At 38.8% G+C, this 20,382-nt stretch overlaps 2 protein-coding genes across 4 annotated transcripts in view; both read right to left on the bottom strand.

The window, feature by feature from the left end:
• The window catches only part of bin3 (bridging integrator 3), a 32,463-nt gene extending 25,319 nt beyond the window's left edge, over nucleotides 1–7,144 (bottom strand). Inside the window, exon 1 of the mRNA XM_059336243.1 lies at nucleotides 7,012–7,144. Within this exon, the coding sequence (XP_059192226.1) occupies nucleotides 7,012–7,019 (8 nt within the window). The 5' untranslated portion in view covers nucleotides 7,020–7,144. The remainder of the gene's footprint in view (nucleotides 1–7,011) is intronic.
• A 2,624-nt stretch (nucleotides 7,145–9,768) lies between these two features.
• On the bottom strand, nucleotides 9,769–18,110 carry egr3 (early growth response 3). Of its 3 annotated transcripts, XM_059337659.1 has the most exons (3): nucleotides 18,025–18,110; nucleotides 17,431–17,470; nucleotides 9,769–12,867 (listed from the first exon to the last, which is right to left on the bottom strand). In XM_059337659.1, the coding sequence occupies exon 3, from the start codon at nucleotides 12,857–12,859 to the stop codon at nucleotides 11,789–11,791; it is 1,071 nt and encodes a 356-aa protein (XP_059193642.1). In that variant the 5' UTR covers nucleotides 12,860–12,867; nucleotides 17,431–17,470; nucleotides 18,025–18,110; the 3' UTR covers nucleotides 9,769–11,788. The 3 variants fall into 3 exon arrangements, with proteins under 3 accessions (XP_059193642.1, XP_059193639.1, XP_059193640.1); XM_059337656.1 differs by lacking the exons at nucleotides 17,431–17,470; nucleotides 18,025–18,110 and adding an exon at nucleotides 15,541–15,980; XM_059337657.1 differs by lacking the exons at nucleotides 17,431–17,470; nucleotides 18,025–18,110 and adding an exon at nucleotides 13,023–13,534.
• Nucleotides 18,111–20,382: the final 2,272 nt, after the last annotated feature.

The following is a 20,382-nucleotide window of genomic DNA, read 5'->3' as shown; positions in this document are numbered from 1 at the left end:
AATGAAATACAAACTTTTCTTCACTCTTGAAAGACAAACACAGCGACACCTGACTATAGTTTTGGTAAAAAGAAACCTGTTCCTTCTTAGTTAAAACACAATCTTTTATCCTCATTTCAAAACCTTGCCATTGCTTAACAAGTCGCTGCTGAGCATCAGAGTGCTTCGGGAATGCACAAGACAGAAAAAAAAACTGCTTTACCAATGTGCTTGGCTGTAGGTTGTCATTGATGTGAAACTAATAGCCTGAAATCTAAGCTATATGATGGACAGTTGCTGCTGACAGGCAGGGTGAGGCAGCAGCTGCGTCAAAAGAAAGGTGTGTAGACTAATGAGATGGAAAAGAGAGGGTGTGATGTAGGGCTTCGTTGTGCAACCAGGGAATGCTACTGAAGATCCCTTTGATGACAGCTCAATCACAAAACTCAACATGGTCAAATAACAGCAGGATTGATCTAGTTAAAAAAAAAAACAGGTTTCATTAGGGGCTCAGGTATCAAGATTTGTTTTGATTTGCTGGCTCTGCGTTGGTGCTAGTTTAGGTCCTTTAAAAAAAAAAAACCTGTCCTGATCTTATCTTAATTGAAGTTTTGAATGAATTGATTTATTAGAATCTGATGCCGATGTGTTTCCTTGGTTTTGGCTCAGGAAAGAAGTTTCACCCATTGTGTCATCATTTGGGTGAGCCAAGACGGAAAATAACCACAGAAATTACTCACCAGCATCTAACGTGAGTCACCTTTCTCTGATTACCTGATTACTACACTAGAACGTCAGAACAGTACGTAGGTATGTAAATGCCTTTGAAATTGTTTGGGTTACCTTTCCAAAATACAACAGCAGCATAATTTAACTGAATTAATTTAATTAACTGAATACAGGCTGGAAATCAATCAGTGCTTTCCCACAGCTACAATAAGGACAACCAGCCTCACGCAGACTAAAACTCCCAGGATCAGTTTTCAACATTACATTTAAGACTTTCAGAGTCACATTTTATTCACTGTGGCCTCATTTTTGCACCTCTATGGAAAAAGCACAATCATGAACAGCAGCAGGGAGAACTCAAAACTACCTTTTGTGTAATATTAAACAAGTTAGCGCAAACAGTTTTATTTTAGGCAACATTTTAAATGAGACATGTAGATTTAGTGATTTTTAAGAAATACCACTATTATAAGCTTAGATTTTGTTACTTTTCCAGGTAGAAACATTCGTCAGACATGATTAATTAAGGACCTTCATGAATTTGAAAATCGGATCCATTTTTACAGTTTCCGGCCATGATAAATGGTGAAATTGTGGTGATTTTTTTAATGAGAAAACAGGCCTTTCGAACCAGAGGGCAGGTTGTGGGGTTCAGAAGGTTAATACTAGTTTACTGTGATGAGCAAGTATCCCATTACCCTTTGTGTCAGTGCGGCTGAGCTTCTACTTCTTGGGACCACTGCTGTTTGGCATATGCCCTCATGATTTGTGAGACCTTTACCCACATACTTTTCCGGTGTTTATGAATGATGAATCCATAATTCAGGCAGAAATTACAACTACACCCAGCTACACAAGTGACTTATATATATATATAAACAGATTTTATACTAATAGGCACCATGCACCTTGCTACTGGAACAAACTGCAAAACAAATTGAAGACACAGATTCCTTTGAGGGACATTAAAGGTTTTCTTGCTAATAATGTTTGTGATTGTTTTAATTAGTGTGTCTGTGCTAGATGATTGCTTTGTTTGACTAAATTGTCTTTTGTGGTATGTCATTTTTCTCAGGTCTATTTTGTAAAAGAAACCTTGATCTCAATGAGACTTCCTCAATTAATAAAGCTTTAAATACACAAATATGTACAATAGCTGTGTGTGTCCATCTTAACAATTAACATTTCTATAATGGAAATTACAAGGAACATAACATTACTCATATCTAAAAAGAGGACACATGATGGTTGCATATTACTAAAACACAGCCAATGTGGTAATATTAAAATAGACAAATATGCTGTTACTTATTTATTCCGTGTTTTACATTCCCTGTTAAATGGAGAGCACTGGTGGTGCATTCAAGACGATTTCCCAATTTTGCATTGGTTGATGTTTTTCTGGTTAGACAATTGGTTTTCTACCAACATTGCACAACGTTTGGCAACGGCTTTTGATGTTTGCTCCCATTTGGTGGGTGTGTCAGGGAGAAAATCATGGCATCAACAGTAAAAACCCAATGGAAGAGTTAAGTATAAATGTTACAGTGTTCCAAACAGCCAGTAATGTGCCATGAAACGTATATTTAAATGTTAGCTCTAAATGTACTCTTTTGCTACATTTTGGCAGAACTGACCATGACTGGATTTGTTTCTCGATGACATCAAGTCTGTCCAAGTTTAACTATATTAGGGTGGATTTCCCTTTAATGTACCAGAGGATATATTTGCCTGAGGAAAAAACACTGAAGAGAGTCCTCAATGTTATAGATTCAGAGTATATCCACTTCTACAAAGCGCCAAAGGAAAGTGGTCACTCTCTTCAACTGCTCATGAGAATTGGCAAGCACACAGAGTGAAGTGTGCTTCGGGGAGGGAGAGGGAAAATGTAGCAGGCAACCAGAGGGAGAGAATGAGAAAGAGGGAGGATGGTAGTCACTGTGAGAATCATTTCTAATGTTTCTTCACACAGCCATATTTCTGTAGGGGCTGTCACATTTAGAAACACTGGTAAGTCGGGTCCTGTGAACCCAGAACTAATGTCTGACATGGCAGAGTCCCGACCGCAAGACAAGACAGCTGAAGACAGAAAACTTATGTGTTACACCAGCTGAAGTCCAAATTTTTCTGAAAACAAATCTAAGCCTAGTGATGACAAGCGTGGGTAGTTCAGCTAAACATTGCCTTGGTATTTGGTAGGGCTGTTACAATTGAGATTCTAAATTAAAAATGGATTCAAATGGCATTCAATTCAAATGATCAAAAATCAAAAGTAGGATTGGCGATTTGCAAATGTGACCATATGGCCTTAGTGAGGTACATTTAAAAAAAATGTCAGTTATATCATACTTGATACCATGTAGCCTATTGTTTGTTGTTGTTTTTTTGTTTTTTTTAATAATTTGACAATGTGAATGACAGTTGTCAGAACAGGAAACCAATGATCTCTTGATCTTTATGATTCAGGACTCGATATTCTAACTATGCCATCAGTGCTTATAAAAATGTTTCAATCAAAAACTGAATCAAATTATGACTGTAAAATTGAAAGTCTAATTGAATCGTGGGTTTCGAAGATCATGACGCCCCTAGTATGTAGTGGTAAATACTATGAACAATTTGATTAAAAATTATCGACAGTCATTCCAATGTTTGTGCATGTAACCATATTTGAATCCAAAGATACACATAACCGATATTTACTCAGATAAGTAAATACAAACTAATAACCCAAAGAGACATTTAACCGCAAGATGAAAAATATATATTTTTCAACTAACCCTAACCTCTTTCCTGTAGTGCTATTTATCTATCAATCTATCGAGGTATGTGAATTATCTTCAGCTTCCCATTTTCAGGCCCAGATGTATTAAAAAGTGCTCTGTTACACATTTGCTGTCATCATCATCAGCAAGTTGGTCAACTTGAATTTACAGAGCTATCTGATCTTTGCTGTAATAGGCTACACGTCACTGCCATCAAGTAAGCACGTAGGCGAGAACAAAGACACGACAGTCTTCTCTATCCGGGACACATTATGCATCAACTGGAAGAACCAATGGCTTTTCACTAAAACTGCAAATGTGTATGCCATTAGGGGGATAGTGCATCATTCGACCTTGGATATTCCATGGAGCACAGAGGGTTAGTTGAAGATGTTGGGAAGTGGAATTGTTCTGAAGATGACCCCAAAGTCAAACCTCTCACGTCATAGAAGCAAGTGTGCAGGCCCTAGTGGAATGCATCAGTCAGCAGAGCCCATAAAGGACTCTTTTCACTGGTCGGGCACTCCACTCTTGACCTTGTGTTTGGCGGTGCGTGCTGGTAGCGCCGCTTGCCAACTATTGACTGTCTGATTGAACTGTGTGACGCCATCTTGCTTCATGATAACTGTCTTCCATGACACTAAAAATGTGTAACGTATTATGAAGTACGGTTAATGTACATTCACGTCACAAACGAACTGAAAGAGTTTGTTATAATACGTGCTAGTTTATCCATATTTCCTCTATAATTGCAGTCATGAATTGTGAGAAACGAGCACTAAATCTATTCAACCCTCTTTTCAACAGCACTGGTACAACAAATCTTTGTGTGTTTCTAAAAAAACAACTATAGTTATAGCTGAATCCTGAGGGATACAATGAAATTCAACTCACGTTGTCAACAAGACAGAATTCAAACTCAGCTTCATGTCTGCATTGCCCAGAAGCTTAATATGTGAGGACAATGTATCAAATAGGCTGTTAATGTCTTAACAGCCAATTCTCAAGATTTTGCCAAACAACCAAAAAGTTTTGACATATAAGCACTGACCAAAACTTTGTCAATGTTGAACTATAGATCTATTCTATTTAAACTTACAGCCATTTGGATTTTTAAAAATCATTCAATACCCAAGAAACCATTGGTACCACGCACTGTAGGCTATGAAAGACAATGCAAAATGCCCTGAAACATAAACACTGAGTGATGGATGCAGACTTTAAAGCAGATTACCCAGTTTCCCAGGAACAGAAAACAGAACTTGGCTAGGAAACTAGAAACAACCTGTTGCCAAAAAAAAAAAAAACAGAGGCCAACCAGAGAAAAGAAATGAAATATATATGGTTGACATATTTTCCTGTGAACAAAACATTAACAGAGTACATTACTCTACAGATTAAGACTAGCCATTTCCACAAAGGGCCAAAATGAGAAGACAAGTTGGAGCAAATAAAAAATCAAAACTTTCAGACATCTTTGAAAGAACTTTTTCTCATCATGAAGGGCTTAGTTTAGCTCACAAACTAGTGCTAATAGGAAGCTAATTGATACATGTAGCATGTGTATCATATAGAAATATTATGAACATAAACTTTTCTGAGAAAACAGTCAAGAAGCATAAATGTACAAAACATACTCTGTTTACAAATTAATTTTTCTTGTTGCCATTTGGCTAAAAATGATAATACAGCCTTGTTTGCTGTTGTTTACTTTCTCTGGGATGTCACCAGCTGGATGGAAGAGCTCTGATGACAAGACTTGCAGATTCAGCTAATATCTGAGCAGATCATCCATTCAGACTATGTCATAAGACCAACTGTTCACACCACCTCTCTTCATTCATTCAGGATTAGTTCCACAATCATCTGTGGCTGGACAAAGTACTGAAATCTTCGAAATCTTCAAAAAGGAACATAACTTGGTTTTAAAGTATATATTTATATAACACAATAACATGACAGGGTGATCACTACCATATTCCTTCTTGATTTGGGGTATTTTCTTTGATGATTGGTCCGACAATTCTTTTTTAAAATGGACAACGAAATTGAAAAATGGTGTAAATGGTGTCTATCACAACAAAATGTGGCATGTTGCATTTGATTGTTTCAAAACAAAAGCAAAATTCATCACATATTAGAAGCTATACTCTGTAACTGTTTGACACTGTTGCTTGAAAAATGATTAATAATTGGACTCCAAAATATTTGCCAAATTGTTATTATTATTTCTTTTTAAATGTCTGCCAACTAAACGATTAATCGCCTAATTGTGTCATCTATAAAACTTATTAAAGTGACTTCAGTTGTGGGGCTAAAATTACAAATTATACAGACACATCCAAAGAAACGGAGTGCAACTGAACCCTTAAATAGTTAGATAGATGGATAACTTCAGTTTTGACACGAAACTGCTCACAACAAGGTCCGTGGACTATCTTGAAAAACCGGGTCATGATTTCTGTAAAGAGACATCACTTTTGTGTCTTTTCAAGTGTATTTTGTGGCGCTTTGAGAAAAAACCTTGAGTTACCATATAGCTCCATTATATTCAAAAGAAGGCAGACATCTCTCAGATGATATCTCCAACACTTGACAACTCACACAAAAACAATAGAGACTGATATATACCACTACTGTTAAGTGGGAAACGATTTTTTTATTTATTTAGGGGTGAACTGTCCCTTTAACGCAACTGTCTCCCAAAAAGCCCACCCAACAACTATCAATCTTGTGTTGCACCACTAAAACAAAATTTAAACATATGGGTGGCCTAGATGCTTGCAATACCTGGTGAAAGCCACAGCCAAAGCCACAGTGAGCGGTATCAACACACTGACCTAACGTAACCCACCTACTTTCTAGGAAATATTCAATTCATCACCACTGTATGCGACATACATAACGTTGGATGATAAGTTACAAGAGTTCAGAAAGTAACACAAATCCCCAATGCTTCTGACGTGCGTGTCACTATGCTAATGTTTGCTAGTAACAGCTGGCTGCTTCCAACTTATAACCAAATCCCTTTAAATGGCTTCAGTGTTGACCCTGTTGACATACGTTAGCTTCACTGAGTTTCCATGCTATGCTAAACAGCCTATGTTTATTAAAACAACATAAACAATGAGCTCAGATAATGGCGTCAGTCTGTTCTTCATTTGTTGTTAATTCGCTAGCTAACTTTCAACAACCAAACTATCATGTAACTTACAAGTTAGCCAAACACTCGACTTTATCAAACACCTTTCAATAGAGGCATTGTTTGGAAATACAGCAATCACTTTTAAAGCAATCATTAAGACTCAAGACTAACGCTGTTATCCACCTATAAACAGTTGTATATTCCCTTGGAGAGGTTTTGTTTGTGAGTTCAATAAGCTAGCGCTAACTCTTGTTCTACTGTTTGTGTAGCGCTACCAGGAAATAGCCGGAGCCCGAGACGACAAGCAATGTGTCCTAGGTGTCTGTCAATTGTCCTATCTGCCCCTACTTTAACTGTAATGCGCTAAATTAATGATGTGGAAGAAATACATACCAGCTCATTTTGAGTGAACTTTTATTCCGGTTTCATTGGGTTGTTTTATTATCTTCCGAGGACCTCATCGGTTTCCACCAGTCAACAGACGAGGTTAAACAGGAAGTCCGGAGCTTAGCCGCTCCGGTTTCCTCTATGGAGTTTTTTTTCTAAGCATAAAGCGAAATACATCTTATTATATACTGATGATGAAGTCAAGTAAAATAACAGACGGAAAATATCATACGCTATTGTAAAATGTTTGTTTATAAAATTCATCAAGTTAAATGTCATGCGTGTGTACGTGTGTTTGTTGTATGCGCTGGCGTGCGTGTGCACGTAGAGACCCAAGTAAACTGAAGGCAAGTGATATTTTTCTTTATTCAAGTACTTACATAGAAATAACAAAACAATTGCATTACAACAAACTGAAGTGCCAAGTAAACAGGGGAGCACATCTCCCCATCACAAGGATATAGTAAAATTCATTTCAATATTCAGCTCATCATAAAAGGACCTTATTATAAGGTAATAAAAACATGAAATAGGCTAAAGACATCCACAACATTTTAAACAAGACCCCTTGTTTTCTTAAAAGAAAAGAAAAGAAAAGGAAATAGCCAACAGAACAGTTATCCCAGTGTGTGTTTTCAATTGTCTGTCTTGAATTGTTGTTAGGTTTATCCCATTTCACCCAATGTGACTTATTTTCATGCATAATAAAGAAATGAGCACCACCCACAGCATCCGAGGGCAGCGCTTTGGAACATTTCCGTGCACATGCAAACATGAGGATATACTGTAATGAAAAGGAAACACAACACAACAGAAAACAGTGAGTATCGACTCCATCTGAACACCATAGTGTCACTGTTGAAGACCACAAAATCCCTGAAGCCACCCTGTAGTCCATAAGATGACATGAGTAGCCTATAATATCTACACATTATTGAAATCTCTTCAAACGTGAGGTTTTTTTTAAAGAAAAAAAAATGTTGTAATTATTAATTGTCACGATTGAGCCCAAGCCTATTGCCCTGCCCAAGGCCAACTTCACGGAGACTAAATCAAACAGTTAAACACAAACATTAGCACAAGGCTGCCTTCAACTGCAAGCAGACTGAGGTCACATTTATGATTTGTTTCTCCTGTGGAGTTCTCATTTCATATTGTTTTTGATCAGCCAACCCTGCAACCCAGTTTGGCACAAAGATGGCTGCTGATGTTGGCTCAGGTCCAACATGGAGCAGAGAACGAGGATGAGGCAAATTCCAATTTCAGAGCGTTCAGCCGCCCACTTTTGGACAACAAAACATTAAAAAAAAACATAAATTAAATTATTCTTGGAGAAGCATTATTAAGAAGGGCTGTTTCTGAGCTTGTTTAACAAGTCATTGACATATATCTATAGCATTCACACATTACACAGAAGGATTATTGTTCAGCAGAACGTGGTGCAGCCTGTATTGTTGTTCAACCACCAAACTATATTGAAGGAGTGGAATGCACGGGGATCATATAAATTTTACAAAATCTATCTGTCCATTACAAAAGTGTCACAAAACAAAAGTGACAAACACAGTGAGAGGATATGACTGATGAAATATTGAGTTTGCAAAGTTGTAATTACATGGCTTCATTTAGACGTGGAAATAGTTTGGTGTAGTCTCCGCCTCACTCTGCATCGTTCCTCAACACAAAGCAAACATAAACACAGTTTTCTCTCAGAGGAGGCCACATTTTATATGTTATAATTAAAAACAGCCATTCTCACCAGCAAAGTGTCAAATCAAGAACACACGAGAGCATCATTTTTGGTCAAATAAATTAAAAATGATTCAGAGTCTATAATGAACAGTGTCTAACATCAAATTACTCTGGACAAACATTTTGTATTTCCTATCACCTCATATACTATATTCTTTTTCACTGACTCCACGAGGCTCTCTGCCACATGATGTTTACATTAGAGGCTATTGTTCATTGCAAGATTTAACCATCTAATTTTCAAATCTTAGTTATTATCAACCGTAATATCTGGGATCAGACATAAGGAATGTTGTGCAACGTAATGTGTGAGAGTTAAGTATTGTTTTAAGTTGCATTTTATTGGGAAAAGTTCAGTTTGTCAATGACCATCCATGCAGTAAAACTATTTCTCATGATGCAAAACTACTGATTTAAAGTTAGATGTTAAAGGATGTGTGCACTTTAAACTATCTGGAAAAAGTGCAAGGAGGTCTGTTCATTTAACCATGTAGATGAGTTGAGAAAAGACTCTCTGAGGCCAAATTAATTGGAAAATAAGTGGACACTTGCCAGGAAGCTCAGCAGTGAAAACTGGTTGTTACAGGAAAGAGAAAGCATGGCGTTGTTAGCTCATTTCTGTATGCACTGTGTTCTCTGTGGCACTGCTTTTCTGAACCTTTCTTTTGGCCTTTGCATTTGTCAGTCGATATTCTCTTTAAGTCTGACTGCTGTGTCTACTGACTGGTATAGTATGCTTTTTTCCCAGTTTATAATGTTTATATAAATTCTACATACACCCCTAATAGTCAGAGAGCAACCAAAAAATATTATCGGTCAAAGTGGACGGAGAGAAGTTCATCTGGTATTGGAGAGATAAGCTTAAGGAAGAAAATCTGAAACTCTCTTAGCATGGACAATATTATTACTCTTCAAATTTCATCTCACAGGGCCTAAATGCAAACCTTCCTGCTTTATAGAGATTGGTTAAAATAAACATATTTATAGGGATAAAGATTATGCTGGCATCAGTAAGTTTTATCAAACATGGTCATTATTGTGCATTTGACAGAATTGTTATAATAAACTTTAAAGGTCCCATAGAGGCTAATGGAAGAGGTGAGCCTACACCAAATGAATGATATAAGAGCTATTTCCTTCTATCAGGACAAAGATCAATAATGAATGTGAAATATATTGCCCTCCAATGTATTTTGTTATCAGTCATTTAGTCTCCTGTCTATCCCAGAACAACCAGTGTTTTCTATGCAATGGGGGAAGATGTGTTAATTGAAATAACTGATTGCGACTATAATGGAGATAAGCAAAAAGTAAAAAAATCTTGCTGTTTATTCAGAGAACACATTAGTGCTTCTTTAAACCAGTTACCACTTTAAAACGTACAAAATGGTGCAAACGCTATTATTCTTTTTTTTCTTTTTATGGAAGATAATACACCATATGTGGCACCATTATAGTGCTCCAAAAGATTTTTGCAATGGCCTATGACAACAAAATATTCTGTATTATAACTACATTACTAAAAGCTTTAAGACACATTCCGCACAAGCATTCAGTCAATTGAAAGTTCTTGTTTATGCAGACATTTGTATTTACATAGTGTGCATGATGGCATGCACATATATGCACAATTTAATACTGAGTTATGGTGCATTTGACATTTGAGTACAAAAGTGAAACTTCTACTGTAGCTACCTGCATACATGTTTGTATACTGTACAAAAACAACAAGTCCTTAGTTTACAACTCAGTCTCAGTCTCTCTGTATTAGAAAAAATGTAAACATGGATTTGGACATTTTAATTTTTCTCTTCGCATATGCTGCTCATGTTTGGTGATTTAAACCAAGTAGTATAGTCTTTTTACACTGTGTATCCTTTATTCATCTTTGCTTTTATATACTGCTGGTTTGCAACCCAGTGTCATTTATTTAAGTCGTTCAGTCTGTGTAACTGTGCTCTTTAATTTACGGGATGGTGGCATATGTCACGGATATATTGCATATAATTGCAGAACTCAAGAAAACTTAACAAAATGAACAGTATTGGTGAGCTTTTCAAAAAAAGCAACAGAAATTATATCTGGTAACATCACATAAAGCCACCACTTTAAAAAAGGCAACAAAAATACACAGTGTCTCTCAGTGACTACAAATAAATAAGTATTGGCAAAGGCAATGATTGCTGTAGGCATGTTTGTTTTTTAGAAGTACAGGTAACAGGACAAGACATCGGTTTGCTTTGTGGAACCCATTCAGTCTTTATCTAGACTAAACCAAATTGTGCAGGTAAATCTAAATCTGAGACAGAGTGTTTGAATCTGATCTTTCCTTTAACTCAACATGTGTGCTAAGCTGATATCGCTGCTATGTTTGGCAAATGTCAGGCACAATAATTAGAACAAGGTTGGCTGTATCACCACAATACATTTGGCACATTCTTTTGAGAAAACAACATTCAAATAGAAAATAATAATTAAAAAAAACACGACACCTCAACAAAAACAACAAAAAGACAGTCAAGTGCCACTAATAAGGAATCCATGACAGTACACAAATATAACCAATTGCACTTTTAAACAGCCTAATAAAATTAATGCATACATCCCAGACAACTCACCCTTTAACTAAGCTCCATTGTAATTTTGTCTGTTTTTTGACCCTTATATGATGGATTCTGGCTTCCTTCCAATTTAGAAATTCTCAGTAAAATTTACAAACGTGTCTCCATCACAAAACCTATAGATACACAGTGGCCTTGTGGACAGAATGTGCCAAGGTACCCTTCTTTGTGTTGGCACTGTGTTACAGTAGCTGAGGCTCTGAGTTACTTGAAAGAGAAGGGCGTAGCAGCCTTTCCCCTCTTACTTAAACTAAAGGCATCCATCTCAAAATAGAAGGAACTGAAAAGAGCAGGGGATGTAAAAGAGAATAAAAGAGTCACCTATTTATCTCATAGTGGACGTGATCCCTTCTTCATAAGTCTCTTTATGGGGAATGTTGAGGGTCCAGTCCAAGTGCACGTAGTGACGGTCATGACGTTCCCACTGTCGGCCCCCCACAGGAGCTGGGTGGCGAGCTGTGGCTCCCAGCTGCCCCACTGCTCTTGTCAGCAGGCTTCTTGTCCTTCTGTTTCAGGTGAACCTTTGCGTGTCTCTTTCGCTCGTCACTTCTGGCAAACTTGCGTCCACAGAACTCACAGGAGAAGGGTTTCTCGCCTGTGTGTGTGCGGATGTGTGTGGTCAGGTGGTCGCTCCGGCTGAAGGAGCGCATGCATATTCGGCACTGGAAGGGTTTGTGACCCGTGTGGATGCGAAGGTGACGTGTGAGCTCGTCTGAGCGTGAGAAGCGTCTGTCACAGTTCTCCGCCGGACAGGCGTGCGGCCGTTCGTGGACGGGGGTTTTGCTGGGACGGTTGGGGTACTTCCGTGGTCGGATGGGTTTGAGGGTGAGAGTCTGTGGCGGCGGGTGGTGCTGAGGAGGGTGCTGCTGCCCGCCGATAAAACCTGGGTGAATCTGCTGCTTGTCTTTGAACGCCCTGATGGTCTCCAGGGGTGTGATGGGTGGAGGGTTGACTCGGATGGGGTCCATGGTCTGGAAGGGCTTGTGCTCCATCACGCCGACCTCCCCTTGATGGTGGAAAAGGTTGTAGTCAGGGATCATGGAGAAAAGGCTGCCATCCATGGAGGCTTTGGATGTGGAGTGATAGTCATTGCCGGGGTAGGCTAGAGCTGTGCTGGTGGCAGGACTGTGGTGGAAGGAGACCTGGTCCTGGTACAGGTCACTGCAGGTGGAATAGGCAGGCAGTGGCGGACCATATACCTGCTCCATATCTGACGTCTGTCCGCCCATGCTGGCTGCGGAGGACGATGTCTGCGTCGTTACCGTGCCGGGTGATGGAGAGACGCCCAGGATCCCCGCGCTGACAAGACTGATAATATTGTTATCAGAGCACCAGCCGGAGCCACCAATGCCACCTGACGGAGGAGTGTCGAAGGCAAACTTCCCCAGATAAGTGACGGTCTGCCCACTGCGGTTGGACTGGAAGCTGGATCCATACTGAATCTCTGCGGCTGCTTTCTCGCTTCCCATGCCCAGATCCATGATATTATCTAGATAAAAGCAAATAAGAAAAACAGATATCATGAACAAATCATCCACATGGCTGCACAAACACGAAAATGAAATGCAATCAGTTGGGAAGAAAAGCATGTAAAAGTGACAATGTGGCACAAGTTGTGGGGGAAAAAAAGTGCAGAAAATTCACTTTGTCAAGCTATAGGAACTTGTGTGTCACTCCTCGATTTGTCCAAAATTCAGCTTTTCTGCATATCTCTGCAAAAGTGTGCCAGCAGGAGATCAAAAATAAAAGAAGTCCACTACAGTTCATGAAGAAATGTGAGCGCTGTCAGACCTGTAAGTTAAGTGAGTGACTACTGCATGTGAGACAGTGGTGTCTCTCTCTCTCTCAGATCCCACAAGCTCTCATAAATCAAGACCTAAACACCCCCTTTGATCCAGTCATTGTGTCCCTCAGGAGGACAGCCAAACTGAATGGCAAGATCTGATTTCTTTACAGCAGGGAGGATTATAAGGCAGACGCCACATCTATCATGCTCAAGGATTCAAAACACATTTGCAACAAAGAACATCTGCACAAAATGGGGGTAAAAAATTTAAGTGTTTCCAATCCAATCTCTGCATTAGTGAGCTTAATAACATTTTCACAAATTTCCTTAATATTTTATTGTACAGAATTGTACACACCGAATACGAACACTCACTCACTCACTCACACACACACACACACACACACACACACACACACACACACACACACACATTTAACTTATTCCAAAGATGCCATAAAAAACCTCACATGCAGATGTGCTTAATGGGGATACATTTATGTGCTGATCGTGCTCCGAGGGCTTAATGTGAGACATTTGAAGAGAATTCTTTCTTAAACAGAAGTTAAAATAGATGTCTCTTTTCATTTGCAGGAAATCATACACAGGAGTGCTTAAATATTCACTCCCAGTAATTACAGCCTGCTGGAATTTGGCTAAAGGCAAATCATAATGAAACAAACAAAAGCTAAATTACGTATATTGAACAATAGAACTGTGACACATGAGGTACATAGGAACAATGCCACTTGTGGCATAATTTTTTGGGGGAGATATGACATTTAGAAAGCAAGCCTGAGTTGATATTAAAGCATTTTACTCTAAATCTTTAGTCTTTTGGAGGTGATTTGGAGTGTGGGATAATTAAACAGAATGAGGGGCATAAAATAAAGTCATCACTCTTTTCTTACAGGTCAGTGTTGAAGAGCAAAGAACACACCTGCTCCACCTGTAAAATTACAGCATGGCACTTTTAAAATGTTATTTACTCAAAAATGGCACACATGCAAAAATTACAAATGTATAATGTTTAAAGTTTATAATGGGAATTTCATCAAGATGATGATTTAAACAGCAACACACACACCTGTACTGCAAGATCTTCTTTTTTTCTCTATCATCCTCTTTCTATTTGTTTAAATATTTCCTGTTTGAGCTCACATAAAATACATTTTGTTGCCGTGTTTAGAGAAAAATAGCACATGTCGAATTTTGGCGCTTTTATTTTATTCATTTGTTTAAAAAAATGACGTCTATTATTTACAAGGATAATTGAAAACCCACTTGGTTATTATTTGTGAATACGGGGGTCATATTTAGGCGTAAATTCAAACTGAGGTGTTTTTTTATTTGTGAGCAAAAACAATTGAGAATAAAAAATGATTCTTGGACAAAGTTCGACGAGAGAAATGTAAATTGCGGTCACTGTATAACAGAAGATCTTTAAAGATTTAGTGTATTTCGTGCAACACTGACCCATCACCTCAGAAGGTGAGCTCGGACAATTAGTGGTTCATTTAATGCCAGCACTGAGCCGTATAACAAGTCATCTTCACGTAGGTGTTTGAATTATCAGAAATATACCTTAATCCGGACTAAACAATAAATCAATCAATATCTCGGCCTCGCAGTTTAGTGACTATATGATGGTTCATGGGGCCTGACGTCTAAACATGTTTCATATAGGGGGAAAGCAGCCACACACGCCTACTAAAATCCAATCTGTGACACGTTAATAGAGTTGTGAATGAAAGTCATTGTCCAAAGTAGTTGACCCATCTTTGCGGGTGCATGTTAGATTAATAAACCAGTGGCATTTGCAGTCTGACCGCACTAATTAGACACATTTTCTCATAACCTTCAGATTTCAGTTTCAATCAGGAGCCTATTGCGTTTTTAGTGGACTTTGCGTAAAACTGCCTTCTTCTCCCACAGCCGTTCCCGAGACATTTCCACAAACACTCCTCAGCTTTGGGGAATTAAAATCACTATAATTATGGCAGATTTGATAAATTATAACATATCAGCTGATTGTTTTAAAAAAAAGTTTTGGTATGAGTACAGTTTGCTTTTTTTACGATACGTTCTGACATTTCGGCTACGGACACGGGAGAAAATAAAACAACAAAAGAACACATGGACGACCTGAAAGTCAGTGCTTTTTATTTTATAAAGGTGTATCTAATCCCTTATGACCGGTGTTACACCTGACCCCGAAAAAAAGTCATCAGTACGGGAGTGTGCCTTTGTGCGCAACAGCCAGAGCGCAAACAGGTGCTCCGAGCCCCAAGACAACTGTTGCCGTCCGCGCACATTGCAGTTTGAAGCACTTTAATCAAAACACACACACGAAAAAAAAGTAAATGAAAATCTTACCTGTGTTCATTTGTGAATAGTGGTTAATAGATTCCGTACTGGTGAAAATATTCATAGACGTCGGGATGTCCTCTTCGGGGTAGAGACTGTCAGGGATCGTGTTTATTAAACTGCTCATCGTCAGAGGGAGCTTCTCCGCTAGTTTCCCTGTCATAGCAGTTATATTCAGTCCGACATTTATAAAAGGACAGCGCGCAGGTATCCAAGTAGTTACACACACAAAAAAATCAGCGGGTGTTCTCAAAAGTGGAAAACACAGGTGTGGATCAGGCGTGTCAAAAAAGAGGAGAGGAGCAGGGATGGATCCTGTTGCTGTAGCTATCCAAGTATCCCGCGGAGTTCGAGCAGCGCCGGCTATCTCCTCCTGTGTGATCACAGGCTACTGTTGTTATTAATCTGATCACTGTGGAAGCTGATGGGCTGCTTGTGGGGGAATTTGAAGTCTGTGAATCAATGGAGGAGGTGGTGGTGTTGGTTGCACAAGAGCAGCTCTACTTGCTCTATTGGAGCTGGATAGGGGACTCCAGTCTGCCTGTATTAAATAGGGGGATGGAACAATTTCGTGACGTAGATGACCATATATGGACAGAGCACCCAGCGCCCAGGCTCTCCGCGCGTCAGTCGGTGGAAACTTCAGTGGAGGCAAAAGGCTCCGATAGATAGATAGCTACAAAGTTTACAAAATCTACATGGTACCTCCAGCTGCGTCCTTCTTCGGCCCGGTGGTTCTCCTCTTTTCCTGTCCTTGTGGAAAACATCACGGCGCGTTATCTTTATTATTGTCAGGCATTATTATGATGTCCATTGTGGACTATCAGGCACACTGGGAGCTTTTTACGCAGCTGTGTGTATGAGAGAGAGAGAGAGAGAAACAGAGTGTGTTGTGACTATAGGTGCTCGTAAAACAGAATACTTTATGCCACAAGTTAGGCCTGCAAACTCTATTTTCATACCAATATTTATCAAACATTGGAATTACGTTTCTTTGTTGAGTTATTTAAAACTACTTTTTGGCCAAAAAAGCTCCAACAGAACTGGATATTGTAAGTGCTCTCATTTTGCTCCTCTCTCTCTTGGTAAACGTGCACACACTTTGTGCCGTCGTGTATTGCAGAACACTGGTTCAAAAGCCTTACAAAGACAGTAATTGACGGAGTTAATCGCTTGTAAATATTGCAAGCGCACTGTAAATCCACAGGCTTGCTTTGACTTGGAGCCCAAGTGACCGCTTTAGTGGAAACTCCAAATAAGGCAGTGTCCGGCCCCGCCCCTTTGTGTCTGTATTTGGACATGCGAGTTCCGGGTGAAGCAGAAGTGGAAAAGTGATCGGAAGCCACAGACGTTCAAAGAGATGACAGTGGACAAAGCGTCATGGCTCGCTTTTCACCAATTTGCCACCTTGTGAAAAAAGTACACATAGTGGTTGCTTTATTATGTTACAAAAATATCCCCTTTATGATTTGGGTTGTGACACAAAAAGCTAAGAATAACTGGAAGCCTTTGGGGTTATCCACTGCTTTCATTTTACCTTCCATTTTAGCTTCTGCATCCTAGTTAATAGTTTAGTGAGGATGTCCTTAGTTCTGCCTGGCTATGAACCTATGATCTGTTTTCTACTGTGGCAAAATAAAATGCACAGGCCTTTTGCAAAATTCACAGGAAATATTGAATGAAATGTCAGTGCCTGGATATTCAGACCTGAGAAATTAATAGTACCTCAATGAACCAGAAGTGTAAACAGAGTGTGTGGGAGAATTAGTCTGAATCATGCTCTGTGTTTAGGGGGCTTACACAAACAGAGCAGCCAGTGATCTTGTGTGTGTCATTACCACAGGCAAGTCCTCCATGTGTATATGTCTGTGTGTGTGTGTTAATGAGCAGCAGTCATACCAGCGGGCAGAGTCCTCTCAGGGTGTTCACTGTCTTCTGCCTTAAATCAACAAATAGACAACAATGATTCTGATGCACTTCATTTCAAAGTCACCACTCATGTGTCCCACCAAACTTAGATTTTCTGTGTTGACTTAATCATGTGCCTCATACTGACTCACTCCATAAACTTGTTGTCTGTGTCACTTTGTGTACAGGTCAAAAGGCAAAAGTGAAAATCGTCATTTGTCTTCTGTTTGAGCTTTTCACAGAACTAAAACTAATAGTTGAAATGTGCATATCAGACCATCTTTAATTATGGATTTAGTGATTGTATATCCATATTTACTGTCTCTTTGATAAGCTTGGTATACAATGACTGTCAAATGTGATCAAAAATCAGTTTTACACATGTTGAGAGGCTGTTAATGTTAATGTTACATATCATGGCTGTAAATGTAATATATTCTGTGGGGGAGACACATCCGGAAATGTCCCCTCAAATATGATAACAATATAAATACATTTGAAAAAAATCTCTGTTACAATAGGCAACCAACACAGCAGTCTGAAATAATCATTATCACATGTAATCATAATCAGAAATCAACTTACCAAACTGCCATTATTATTACTATTGCTTCTGGTATTATGTTGTACTGCAGTTCTGCATACGATTTGTCCAAGTGGTGTTGCCGTACCCCTTTGCCTTTAATGCTGTGGATAGATACAATCAATGTCAAACATTGCACTGTCTCTCTGTTTCCTTTACTTTTAAATGTATTAACTGGAAAACTAGACTTTAATGGGACTGTTAAATAGTCAAAATCATTGTCGATTGTAGTTAATTTTTTAAATTTTCATGAAAAATTATAGTTTTATGAGTGGAAATTGCCTTGCAACAACCAGACCCCTCCAGCAAATTAAGTCCCTCTCCTAATGTTGACTCTATGGCTACAGCCTTATTATATATCTCTCTGTAATATACATTCATATAAAACTACAAACATCTCACATTGTGATAAAGGTTTTGATTTCTATAAAGCAAACTGTTTCAGAAGAAAGTGAACATTACAAGTTAAATGGTTAAATACCTTGTAAAATGACTTCAACAAATCAACCATAACAACAAACCATCTCTGCCGAGTGAATGTGTTTACACATGAATTCATTCCTTAATTGCATATCACTGCATAACTAAACAAACACATGAATGTATTAGATATACCTGGTTTGTACTACAGAACAGCAAAACCTGATGGTATAATGTATTGCAAAACAATGCCCTGACCTTTGGCCTCATAAATGACACAGTTTACACATACAGAATATTATAAGCCCATAAAGCGTAGTATCATAGCATAGCATTGCATCATATCACACAATAGAGTCTGTTGTTCCTGTTATTTTGTCCAGAGCAAGAAGTTGCACAGGTTGATCAATGTAGCGGGAGATCCATGGAAAATGTTGTGGTATTTAAGGATGCAAATTAATGAGAGAATTCCCTCAGGTCAGGTTGAGGACTTACTGTACTATATTGTGTCTCCTTGGGGGAAGCGTTTGTGTGGCTCTGTGGTTGGAAAGTTGGCCAGCAAAGCTGGAACACCTACCTGTTGCAGGCTTATTTCCTCGACTGTGAGCTGGGTCACGTGGGGCAGGCCTGCAGTGTTTGCAGTGTGTCGAAGGCTTGTGGCGTTAGATCTCATTGACTGCAGCGTCCGGGCTCCTTTGCATACGGGGATTCCATGGAAGCACAGGCTAATTTCAAAGCACAGTGGAAAACTGCCCTTGCATAGTGGATATATAGTCAAATTAGTTTTGTTTTTCCAGGCTTCATGGGGAGGACTTAGAACTGTTGTTCCTTGCTGTTAGTTAGAGATCTGGAAGGATAAAATGTTGAGGATTCTACCAACAGTAACTGTACATCCCTTAGATTACAATGCTTTTTAGAGTAAATGGTGCACCTGTTACAATAATTGTATAAACTGTAATATTGATGGGATTAACGTTTAAGTAAATATTACCTTTATTTAAACTATGACCTTTGCATGTACTAACAGCCTTTTATTTCGGATGACTAGCATCAAATTTTGAAGTCAAATTGTGAAGAATCTTTGCTTTAAATGATGTTAAAGTAAAAGTAACATGCTTTTAACATGCTTGACTATAAAAGGTGTAATGGTTACACATTTCTGAGGAGCAGATAATTAAAATGTGCGGAATGGTTTTGTTGCATTTTAATCATCACATTATCTGTAAAAGCTATTCAGTTTCCTAATAAGTCCAGTGTTTGCAGTAGTTCAAAATGAACACCATTAAACTTCTACCCACTGCTGTCTGTCTGGTGCAGAGTTTTATTTTTCCACAGTGAAAAGGAGAGATAAAAACCTGCATTTAAGACACAAGGCCAACCAGATAACTTTGCAAAAATGTTTAGAGGTCAAAAGGTGCAGTTTAAAACTCTGCGTTCCTTGTTGTTGAGTGATGTTGGAGGAGACAAGGGTTTCATGGAGCCTAAAAATCCGGATATACATATACATTTACTTCAGAGGTGGACAAAAGTGCACTGAATCTTCACAGTCAGATTTGCAGAACAATACCAGGCCAGTAGGGTCAAACGTACAGAAAATACATGTGCAAAGTGGTCAGCAGTCCTCACTGTTGACATGCATTGAACAGATGTCACGCTCAAATCCATTTCACCAGTGCTCACAACAAGTGATGAACTGCAGGAAGTCTCCAGTGTAATAAATCTTGCGCACTTGTTCAGCAGCAGCGAGAAAAGAAGAATCGAGACTCAAGTCATCATGCATATTAGATGACTTAGTGCCGGTTAGGCAATTGAATTGATTATACAAATTCCTTTTAATTAATGTAACTTTGAATAAATTAAGAAAATATTAAATGCCTTTCCCTTATCATCAGGGGAGGTGAGAAGTTTTTTTTATTCTTTTCAGAGAAGGCAATATATTG

Source organism: Centropristis striata, chromosome 7 (genome assembly GCF_030273125.1).
Source record: "Centropristis striata isolate RG_2023a ecotype Rhode Island chromosome 7, C.striata_1.0, whole genome shotgun sequence".
Taxonomy (NCBI): Eukaryota; Metazoa; Chordata; class Actinopteri; order Perciformes; family Serranidae; genus Centropristis; species Centropristis striata.
The sequence above is the reverse complement of the archived record's forward strand: the minus strand, read 5'-3'. Positions and strand labels throughout refer to the sequence as shown.